At 42.0% G+C, this 11,561-nt stretch overlaps 1 protein-coding gene and 1 non-coding gene across 2 annotated transcripts; both read right to left on the bottom strand.

Moving 5' to 3' along the window:
- Positions 1–294: 294 nt before the first annotated feature.
- LOC124864502 (phospholipase B-like 1) lies at positions 295–9,864 on the bottom strand. The gene is made up of 11 exons (XM_047359307.1): positions 9,647–9,864; positions 8,971–9,193; positions 7,829–7,912; positions 7,296–7,437; positions 6,535–6,675; positions 4,393–4,537; positions 4,111–4,311; positions 3,890–4,030; positions 3,616–3,801; positions 983–1,089; positions 295–882 (listed from the first exon to the last, which is right to left on the bottom strand). Exons 1-11 carry the CDS (start codon positions 9,711–9,713, stop codon positions 706–708), a joined length of 1,614 nt encoding a protein of 537 aa, XP_047215263.1. The 5' UTR covers positions 9,714–9,864; the 3' UTR covers positions 295–705.
- A 159-nt stretch (positions 9,865–10,023) lies between these two features.
- trnar-ccu lies at positions 10,024–10,096 on the bottom strand. The gene has a single exon. It is a non-coding gene; the product is annotated as a tRNA-Arg (tRNA).
- Positions 10,097–11,561: the final 1,465 nt, after the last annotated feature.

Genomic DNA, 11,561 nt, shown 5'->3' with positions numbered 1-11,561 from the left:
GCAAAGGACTGTTTGGAATGCAATAATCATTTGCTATATAGATAGGCATATATCGCAACTAATACCATCATTGCAATATTTTCCAATATTATCTCTACCACAAGATTTTCTAAAATAAAGGGATTTTTTTTCTGTCTAGCATTCCTAGAACACATCTAAATCAACATGGATGCCCTCCAGAGTTTTAGTGATTTCACAAGCATTTTGAACACAGTGCTCAAAGATCAAAACAAAACAAAGATGGTAAAATGTAAAAATGTAATAAAAAGCACATTTACAACATAACACACAGGCTTAGAGAAAAACACAAACCTGAGATGTTGCTTTATTGGCATAGATTTAAAGTGAATAAATCACATCAGCAGAGAGAATCAGCACCTATTGCACTGTTTACATTCAAGTGATTAAAAGATAACATAGTGCATTGATTTGGCATGTTTACTAAAGTTGCTGTCAGTGTTCAAGGCACCAAAAGAAACATACTCCTGTGACTGTAAATAGATAATTCCTTATACTGTGAGAGCAAAAATTACAGAAAAATGCACATTGAAATGCTGTTTGGACGTTGAACAAGCTTCGTTCATTCGGAGAGATGTTCTGTATACAGATTGTACCTGTGGCCCTGGGGATTCATCACACAAAAAGCCTCTGGGAAGAAGACTTGCTTCGTCTCTCTGCAAACACACACACACATCCACACACAGCTCATGGCTCAAACAAACGAGGCTGCATCCTGACAAACGTGAAGTTGTAGTACTGCGGCAGGCCCTGGTGGCTGATGCTGCTGAATTTATCCCAGAAGAACGGCGGGAGTCCGTCCTGTGTCGTGGGCCCATTTACCGCCTCTGCCACAAAGTCACCCGCCATGTTGAAATCTGTCACCTGGATGGAAAGCAAAACAGCGAGTAACAACCTGAGAGAGGCTACAAACAGACTTAAAAAATAACTCTTCCTGTCTATGGTCATCCTGATTAAGTCTTACTTTAGTGTCATAGCAGCCTCCTGGTGAAGGTTTTTCTGATTTCAGGTCATTACGGCAACAGATGGTTTTGCAGGGGTTGCCCTCAGAATACGGATCTTTCTTGTAGTCTGAAAAGAAAACCCAACCAATGAAACTAAAGCATTTGTTTACACGTACTGATTAATGATGTGTTGACACTTCTGGATGGATAACTAAACCTTTACAGCAATATTTCACAGTATTTAAATGCATCAGTGAACTTCAATTACTAATGACCCTGTTGCCACAACACCAATATTCATAACATGGACCACTTTTGACAGATACTGAGCACTACAGACCATAAACACCCTGAAAGAGCTGTAGTTTTAGAGATACTCTGTCCAAGTTGTCTAGTCTTCTGAATTTGGCCCATGTCAAACTCACTCAAATAATTTGACTTGTCTATATTTGTTCACTTTGTGCCTAATACTGTTTGTCCCACCCACTAACAGGTGCTATGTAGAATAGACAATCTATGTTGTTTAGTAGAGGAAAAATGACACATAGTTTGTCATAAACGTGTTAAACAACTTAAAAATCAGGAAAAGGAAATAAAGTAAAAGCTTTTGAATGGACTTCCAGAATTAATCAGAGCTAAATCAGAACTAAATCAGTGGGATCACCTCAAGAGGGCTGTGGAGCATGAGATTTTCTCACAATACGACAGATTTGGGGAAAACCTTCGTAAGAAATATTGGGCAAATATTAAGTCAAGATATGTAAATCTGATAGACACCTACCTAAGAAGACTGAATGCTGAAACTGAATGAAAGGTGTTTCAATAAAGTAATAGTTTAAGAGTGTACACACTTATTCAACAGGGTTATTGATTTTATTTTATTTTATATTTGTTTGTTTTCAGTTCAATTGTACAGGATAGATTTCACATGAGGAAAAGTTTAGGAGATGCCTGGACCAACTCAACTGGCTCCTCTTGATGTGGAGGAGCAGCGGCTCTACTCCAAGCCCCTCCCAGATGGCCGAGCTCCTCACCCTATCTCTAAGGGAGTGCCCGGCCACCCTACGGAGGAAGCTCATTTCAGCCGCTTGTATCCGGGATCTCGTTCTTTCGGTCATGACCCAAAGTTCATGGCCATAGACCGACCGGTATATTGAGAGCTTCGCTTTTCGGCTCAGCTCTCTCTTCACCACAATGGACCGGCATAGCGTACTCATTACTGCAGCAGCAGCACCGATCTATCTGTTGATATTCCATTCTCCCCTGACTTGTGAACAAGATACCCAGATACTTGAACTCCTCCACTTGAGGCAGGAACTCCCCTCACACCTGAAGAGGACAAGCCACCCTTTTCCGGTCAAGAACCATGGCCTCGGACTTGGAGGAACCTATCCTCATCCTACTTGCTTCACACTCGGATGCGAACTGCCCCAGTGCATGCTGTAGGTCTTGGCTAGAGGGGGCCAGCAGGACCATGTCATCTGCAAAAAGAAGAGACGAAATCCACTGGTCCCCAAACCTGACCCCCTCCGGCCCTTGGCTGCGCCTAGAAATCCTGTCCATAAAAGTTATGAACAGGACCGGTGACAAAGGGCAGCCCTGCCGGAGTCCAACATGCACCGGGAACAGGTCCGACTTAGTGCCGGCAATGCGGACCAAACTCCTGCTCCGCTTGTACAGAAACCGGATGGCCTCTAGTAAAGGGCCCCCGATTCCATACTCCTGGAGCACCCCCCACAGGGCATCACAAGGGACACAGTCAAATGCCTTCTCCAGGTCCACAAAACACATGTGGGCAAACTCCCATGAACCCTCGAGCACCCTGTAGAGGATGTAGAGCTGGTTCAGTGTTCCACGGCCGGGACGAAAACCACACTGCTCCTGAAGCCGAGGTTCGACTATCGGCCGGACTCTCCTCTCCAATACCTGTAATCCTGTAAATCCTGTGTAGTCCTGGGGTACTGTAATCCCCCTATAGTTGGAACATACCCTCCGGTCACCCTTCTTATGAAGGGGGACCACCAACCTGGTCTGCCAGGCTAGAGGCACTGTCCCCGACTGCCACTCAGTGTTGAAGAAGCATGTCAGCCACGACAGCCCCACAACATTCACAGACTTAAGGTACCTAGAGCGGATTTCATCCACCTCTGAAGCCCTGCCACCGTGGAGCTTTTTAACCACCTCTGTGACTTCAGTCTGGTTGATGAAAGTGTCCAACTCCATGTCCCCAGTATCTGCGTTCACCACGCTGGGACTGAGGAGATCCTGCCTGATAATATCCCCAGTCAAGGTCAGCAGCTCCCCAACTCCACTGTAAACAATGTTGGTGAAGCACTGCTTCCCTCTCCTGAGGCACCGAACGGTTTTCCAGGCATGTCCCACCGGGAGGAGGCCCAGGACACGCTGGAGGGACTATGTCTCCCGGCTGGCCTGGGAATGTCTTGAGCTGCCCCCAGACGAGCTCAAGGCAGAGGAGTCTGCTGACCCGGTCCTTGATGAAGCGGACGACGACGAAAAGTTTAGAATTTTTTTTTCCATGGTCTGAATTTTTACATCACAGACACCTGGCCTTTAGGGGTTTGTAGACTTTTGAGGGCCACTATAAGTTTGAATGAAAATCACTGATGCTACAAAGTGACATTAAATAACTCACCATTGAACCTCATGATGTGTTTCAAAGAGTCCAGATCCTTCACATCAGCCTGGTCGCGCCGGAAGATTTTGGCTCTGGGACACAGATCGTAGGAGAAGTCCTCGCCATATTCCCTCCACATTTCCCCATATCCGCTCAGGGTGTAGATTTTCTGGTGGAAGGGAATGTTGTAGGACGGCCAGTGACCTGCATCAACCGAAAGCCGAAAGGAACCGTATGCTTTAGAGATCGACAAGACAAGTGGTGTCAAAAACAGAAAAGGATGACGTGTTACCTCGGCGCAGAGCTTGTGTCTGATCAGAGTATTCCACCAAGCCAGGGATCTGCTCCACCACGGTCAGAGCACCGTCATCAATGCTGTGACCCAGCTTAACTTTGCTCCTGTCTACCACCATGTACTGGTTGTTGTAGGTGCCTGCAGGGACGGTTAGCAGAGGAAGGAGCGGTAAAAAGGTGCATTCAAAGGTGCATATAAGATTACTGTGATCCACTGACCAGAGTTGTACTTTGAGAAGATTTTGGCCCATTCTTCTCCTGTGTGAGCCAAGCTATGAGCCAGTCTGACCCTCTGCCACGCCAACAGGCTGTTTGGAGTGATTTTATCAAATAGGGAGGAATTAAAGACGTTATTGGTGGTCTGGGTCATCATCAAACCACTACCCAAAAGGTAGAAATCATCCAGAGACACAAGAAAACCTGGAGGGACAAATAAAGAACTGATTAGTCAGACAGAAGATTTTGAGAGACAAACAGAGACTGTCCTGGGCCTTCTGTTACCTGGGTAGCTGCTGAACGATAGTTTCCCAGTGGCTGCGTGGGCCTCAGAGATGTGAAAATCCCAGTGTTTGTAAATGCGCATGGTGGCAGCGTAGGTGTACCAGCTGGAATGGGCAAACAGGAGGTTCTCATAGCCTGGAAGCATCTATGGAGGAAGACACCAGACAGTTGAGTGGACATAAGGTTTATGGTTCAAAAATACTTTTCTATACAAGATGTATTGCATTATATTATTACTGTCATAATTTATAGGCTCCCTTCCCAATTAAAAAATTAGCCTGAGCGTTGATGATCTTTACAGCGTCCTGGAGGGATTTATTGATTTTCTGAGAAGAATAAGGTTTGCTCCCATCATGTATGATGGAGTATTAGAGACCTCCACAACATTTTTGAGTGTGCACAGATCATCATGGTTTCATCATGGCATATCAGGGTCCTGGGTGCAGAATGGAGAAGCCTGTGAGCAGCAGTGACATCTTGTCTGAACATTCACTTTCATAGAACATCTGAACCAGGACTGGTCATACTGGCCTCACACCAAGGCCATCGTGGATGGAGCGCTCTGAAAAATGTATTGTAAGGTTCTTTATCAGGTTGCAGCTTTGCCACCTGTATCTCGCCATTGTTTTAGCTGCAAGCCAAAGGATCTGATGAAAAGGGCAGCAATCGGCAACCTTCACACCAGTGAAGTAACAAGCTGTTTGTTGTGTTAACAACAACTTATCAGTTTTAAGGATGATCAACTCAGATCAAAAACAGCACGAGTTACAATGAAGAGTGTAACTGGGTAAAAATGGGGTTCCATGATATTAGGAAGCCTCTCAGTTGTGATATTATTGCTGAAAATTCCAAAGATGATATCGATTATGATTAAACCAAATTTACCTTCCTTTTTTCTTTGTTTTTTATCATAATGTCTCCCAAACTCTGCATGAGCTTCTTCATCTCAGTCTAACAAGTCTATTGCAGGTGTGAACATCAGGGTCAGGGAGATGTCCATGTAACAGTCCATATTATTGGCATGTAGAGCATAAATGCATGGAAGATAAAACTATAATTGAATTCAAGCAGTCCTTTTTAACTGCAATATTATACATATTGATATTGTGATGGCAATTCTAATTAGGTATATTGTGCAGCTCTAGGTAAAATATGGTACTAGTGGAAAGAATCATCTGAAAACATAACTGACCTAAACGCTTCAGAATTATACTTTGTTGTGTTTAATTGTGTCCTATTGGGTAATAATAATGGATAAACAAATACAGGATCCTTAACTTGTAGAAGATGAAGCAAAACTAGAACTGCACTGCACAAAAAAAATAAAATAAAAATGTAATTCCAATAAGGCAGCAACAGGTTAGTTAACACAAAAATCAACTCTTTACTTCTAATTTTGTACATAAAGACCACCTTAATGTCATACTGGAAAGAAAGCACATATTTAACATTTAAATGAACTGGTGTCTTCCAGGTTTTAAATCTAACCTCAAGTGTAGAAAGCAACACACCACAGATTCCATCAATTTGCCTTGACAAAATTAATCTGTAAGAAATCAGGTATTCACCAACAATTCTAGACAAATTAAAAAAATACTGATGCAATGATCAGGCTTTTCCTGGCCGAAACCGATTTCAGATTTTGTTTTTATTTAAAGGAATGTAACAACTTTGATTAAAGTTGTAAATTTAAATCCAATCCAAATTAAAAACGTATTATTATCTCCATTTATGCATCAGAAAATATGTCCCTAACTCTTATCTGATTTTTAAGTAACTTTAAAACTGCACATCAACGGACTGTTGGTTGATCCACTCCTATACTAAAACTGTGGAAATTCTTAGTTTGGATGCGTTTAATGAATAGAAACAAATCTGTTTTGTTTCTGTATCTGGCCTGCAGATCACTGATCAGAGCCGATTCCAATCCCTGGCGGGTTGATCAGTGCATCTCAGTCAAAAATATGTAAAAGCCTGGAATTTAAAGTAGGTGTACTTTCTTTTTAGCATGATTGTATGTCAGCTGGCACATAGCTGATGTGCTCTGCAGAAATTTTGAGGAAGTGTGACCTTATACTGCGTTTTGCTGACAATTCTTTTGAAAGGGGCATCAATCTGGCTGAATCAGATTAGGTATCTCACCTTGATGAGAGCTGAGCAGTGCCCCATCCCTGGGAGTTTGAAGTCTCTGAGCGGAGAGTTGGAGCTGGGAACCAAGGCTGGGATCAGATCCAGCAGGTCTCCCACGCTGTTTAGGAACTGGACATCAAAAATCGACAGTGGCTGTGGGAAGGATGGCAGATTAACAGCTGGTCAGCAAATGAAAACAAACAGAGCTGCTGCCTCCACTGAGGAGTGAGGATCAAAAACTAAATATTATTTTGCTGACAGACCTCAAGCTCCATAAGAAAGCATGGTAACTGTAACATATTAGGTTCTGAACTGCTGCTACTTTACTCATTTATTTACCATATAGGAATATAACTGTAGCACATTAGAAGAGAAGATTAAAAACTAACCCAGTAAAACCCAGGATCTACATGTGCTCTGGTAAAACAATATTCAGATTTTCCTTTTAAATGTCAAACTTTACAGAGAGAAGTTTGGTTGGCCTTGGAACTTCCTTATTCTAAATATGAACGTAGCAATGTGTTTTTTTAAAAGATCATGGTCTGTGAGATGAAGTGTGAATCATAAATAGAAGATATAAGATATCCCTTACAACAGGTTTATAAGTAAAAAACATTCCTTGTGCAATTTGATTCCAGATATTAATGTCTGGAGATGCCTGGAGACTCTTCTTACTGTATTTTGCATTTCATGATTGTTTCAAGTTTTTTTTGGGATGCATTTGGCCATGCGTTGTTTTTGTGACATAAAATTTTGAAGTATGTCTTATTGACCTTCTTTCCTTGCTTCTTGGCCCAGTCTGCCACTCCAGCTTGCAGGCCGTCCATCTGGGCAATGATGAAGCCCATGTGCTTCCACAGAGGATCAGAGCTTTTGTTGAGCTTCACCTGCTCTCTGACCCACGAGTCCTGCTTCCTGTGAGGCCGAGATTTCCTGTTTAGTTATTATTCACTGTCACCTGCAAAAAAAAAAACTGAGCGCACACTAAGATGTTCCACAGACAAGAGCTGTGCTGAGCTGTCACATGCTAAAAAAAGGACCACTGAACTCAGACATCTGTAAACACGTCAACATCGTTGATGAGTTAAAAGCAAACAGATGCATTGATCCGTGTGCAGTATAGTTGATGACTGAAGACAGGCATTAAATATCAGCCGCATCACATGACTGAACCATGAACTGAACTGAGAAACGGATATGAAAGATGATGACTGCCATGTGTACCTCGGACTGCCTACTGTTTGTGGGGACAGTTCTGCTAGTGCTGTGGCTTTCGTTTCTTAAAGGGAAAACAGAACATACTTACGCTATGAAAGTCTTAACTGGATCCAGGATCTTCGGGTCGGTGATCAGCTGTGGATACATGTTGGTGTAGTGGTCCATCATCTGCCTCAGGAAGGAGAGCAAGAATTGTTACTGGACAAATGGGTTAGGAAACATTGAAAGAGAGGATTATAACAGTATCTGTATCTGGGATCTGTTTTTAGTTGGTTTAATGGATTTCTACTGTGCCTTGCAAACCTACTCATGGCCTTTGAAATTTTACACATTTTGTCAGCTTATCACTACAACCTTCATTGACACATCAGGTACAATGTAGAACTGAAAGGCAAATGAGAAATGAGTGTCTGAACAGAACTTTTTAAGTGTTGGCAAATATTCTCAATTTGATTTAGGTCTGGCCTTTGACTGGGCCATTTTAACACATGAAAATGCTTTTGTCTATACCATTGCATTGTGGTTCTGATTGTATATTAAGCGACATTGTCCTGCAGGCTCCAAAAGGTTTTCTTCAGAGTTTGCCCTGTATATAATTCACTCTATCTTCCTCCTACAACTAAGCGTCCCACAGCATAATGCTGCCACCGCCATGTTTCACTGAGGGGATAGTGTGTCCACGTTGAAGTGCAGTGTTAATTTTCTGGCACAGACTGTAAGATGTTCACAGCTACATCAGCTTTGAACAGCTTCTGTTTTTTCTTAAAAAAGGTCTCTCTGCACAGCATGATCTTGCCACCACCATGTTTGACCAGGTGTACAAGGAACAGCTGTACTTTTATATTGGGATTAAATTACTCTATTTCTCAAGTAGATGACCTTTAAAGGCAAAAAGTTGCACTAGATTTTATATAGGGGTATCAGAAAAAAGGTGGATGAACATATATGCATGCCACTCTCTTCAGATTTTTATGAAAAGATTTTAATAACCATGTATTCTTTTCCATTCACTTAATGAATATTAACAACTTGTGTGTATTATGTGTGCATCATATAATGTTCCAAAAAATATGGTTGTAACACGACAAACTTTGCAAAAGTTAAAGGGGTATGAACACTTCTGCAAGGCATTGCTCTCATCTATCAGTAGGCTTTCATCTACCATAGCCTTACCTTACAAACATGCTTAATATCATAAAAAGATACAGTAAGGTAATGAGAGCTTCTTACTGGGCAGTGAGGAATCCCTCAAGGTACCCAGCCAGGAAGAAGGTCATCTCGTCCGTTTCAGGAGTCTTTCCATATCCTGCACGGATCTCCAGGACACTCCAGCCTGTACTGGAGAGGGTGTCGTTCAGGTACCCATATGCATCGCCCTCAGTCTCCATCACTCCCTCCTTTAGTACCACAAGCTTTTGTTCTGGGTCCCAGTACACAGTGGCAGCTGTCATATCTAGGCAGAGATCAATATTGTCAAACATCTATAAAATGGCGACATTAATCAAACACCAATTCATTCAAATGCTTCTTTGAATGTAATGAACAACCCACACTTAATATTAAAGCTACACCTTCAGTGTACCACCAGTCCTGAATGTGTAACTTGCAGTTAAGAGTCATATTACATATAAATAATAATTTTCAGTTTTGTTGAACTTAAATAGTTTGATCCCCATGAAAGTGTAACTTTTAACTCGTATTTTATGACGGGATGCCTTATTAACTAATTAAGTAAACCAGTCGTCTCCAAGACACCTCAAATCACAGCAAGTGAATCCAGTAAACGTATTTAAACTTGTTTTTAGGCTTTCAACCAGCCACTAGTCTGCAGGTAAATTCCATGAAAGTAAAGTTAGTTGATCCATATACAACCACCAGCGATTATCCCAACAGTCTTCCTACTTACTGTCAGCAGCGAAGGTCGTCAATACATGGACTGAAAGGAAGACACAAAGCTTCATTATTAATAGCATGTTTGCAAAAATGCAGTGAGACGCTAGGTGTGGAGCAGCATGAAGAAACAAATGAACTAAACGAAATGGAAGCAACGAGGAAATCTATGTTATGAGACCGAGGGAAAGTCCAGGGTAGTTCGAGAGTCACGGGAGCGGAGCGCTTCCTGATTGGCCGAGAGACCAGGAAAAAAAAGAAACAGCGAGTAATGAATGAAAAAGTAATGGATAAATAGCCAGGTAAAGTTCATGTTGTATCTGCAACAAGCTGAAAATATAAAAAAGGTCACGAAGTAATATGTCAGACGTCATACAGGGTATACAAAAAGACCACCCCAGATGGGACTCGAACCCACAATCCCTGGCTTAGGAGGCCAGTGCCTTATCCATTAGGCCACTGGGGCATCATACATAACGTCTATGAAAACCAATAAATAGTTGTCGAATTCCTGCTGTACCCTGCTCGCAAATTGGTTTATTTTTGTGGCAGTTCACAAGTTATGAAGGGAGGCTGTCATAAACATTCCTAATTTTAATTCAATTGTCTGTTATCAAGTACGAAACGTCCCCTACTGAATATGAACTGACGCATGCTCGTTGATAGGAAGTGAACTGAAAAAGTCGTGTACTTCGATCATGAAATGACCAGCACCAATTTTAAACCTTAAACACAGCATTGTAAACCAATGAATTTAAAATTAACATTTATTTTATATTTACAACTTCTCGGACATTTCTTCAGTGTAGAAAGAAAAACCAAGCAAACAATATACTAGAAAAGACAAGTTAACCGTCTAAAACTATGAAGCAACGCGCAGTAGGTACATTGTGTTTGTAAGCAGTTGATTTTCATAAAGTTACATCCATTTTAAAGATGGTGTAGCATTTTAGAGACCTAATTAGCTGCTTCAGTTTGAGATCTGTTAGTGTTGCAAGTAACTGGGGCTAGAGTGCATTGCGAGTTAAAAATTCCCTCCATTAAACTACATAAAACAAAACAAGACTCAAAAACAACGATTTATTTCAGCACAAAAACCTCAATAGTTCCTGTTACTGTAGTGAAGTGAAATCTGGTGCATTGCTGCCCTCCAGTGGCCACTTACAGTATAGCAAGTTCAAACAGGAGCTCAAATACAGGTCCTTCTCAAAATATTAGCATATTGTGATAAAGTTAATTATTTTCCATAATGTAATGATGAAAATTTAACATTCATATATTTTAGATTCATTGCACACTAACCGATATATTTCAGGTCTTTCATTGTCTTAATACGGATGACTTTGGCATACAGCTCATAAAAACCCAAAATTCCTATCTCACAAAATTAGCATATCATTAAAAGGGTCTCTAAACGAGCTATGAACCTAATCATCTGAATCAACGAGTTAACTCTAAACACCTGCAAAAGATTCCTGAGGCCTTTAAAACTCCCAGCCTGGTTCATCACTCAAAACCCCAATCATGGGTAAGACTGCCGACCTGACTGCTGTCCAGAAGGCCACTATTGACACCCTCAAGCAAGAGGGTAAGACACAGAAAGACATTTCTGAACGAATAGGCTGTTCCCAGAGTGCTGTATCAAGGCACCTCAGTGGGAAGTCTGTGGGAAGGACAAAGTGTGGCAGAAAACACTGCACAACGAGAAGAGGTGACCGGACCCTGAGGAAGATTGTGGAGAAGGGCCGATTCCAGACCTTGGGGGACCTGCGGAAGCAGTGGACTGAGTCTGGAGTAGAAACATCCAGAGCCACCGTGCACAGGAGTGTGCAGGAAATGGGCTACAGGTGCCGCATTCCCCAGGTCAAGCCACTTTTGAACCAGAAACAGCAGCAGAAGCGCCTGACCTGGGCTACAGAGAAGCAGCACTG

The sequence above is a fragment of the Girardinichthys multiradiatus genome, chromosome Y (genome assembly GCF_021462225.1).
Source record: "Girardinichthys multiradiatus isolate DD_20200921_A chromosome Y, DD_fGirMul_XY1, whole genome shotgun sequence".
Classification (NCBI taxonomy): domain Eukaryota; kingdom Metazoa; phylum Chordata; class Actinopteri; order Cyprinodontiformes; family Goodeidae; genus Girardinichthys; species Girardinichthys multiradiatus.
This window is presented reverse-complemented; position numbering and strand designations above follow the sequence as displayed.

Excerpts from the sequence above, each read along its gene's own strand:
- LOC124864502 (XM_047359307.1), bottom strand. The coding sequence starts at position 9,713 with ATGCTATTAATAATGAAGCTTTGTGTCTTCCTTTCAGTCCATGTATTG. Across the intron at positions 9,194-9,646 it reads GACGACCTTCGCTGCTGACA|ATATGACAGCTGCCACTGTG; the intron begins GTAAGTAGGAAG and ends ATCTCTGCCTAG. Across the intron at positions 4,031-4,110 it reads CTTCTCAAAGTACAACTCTG|GCACCTACAACAACCAGTAC; the intron begins GTCAGTGGATCA and ends CCGTCCCTGCAG.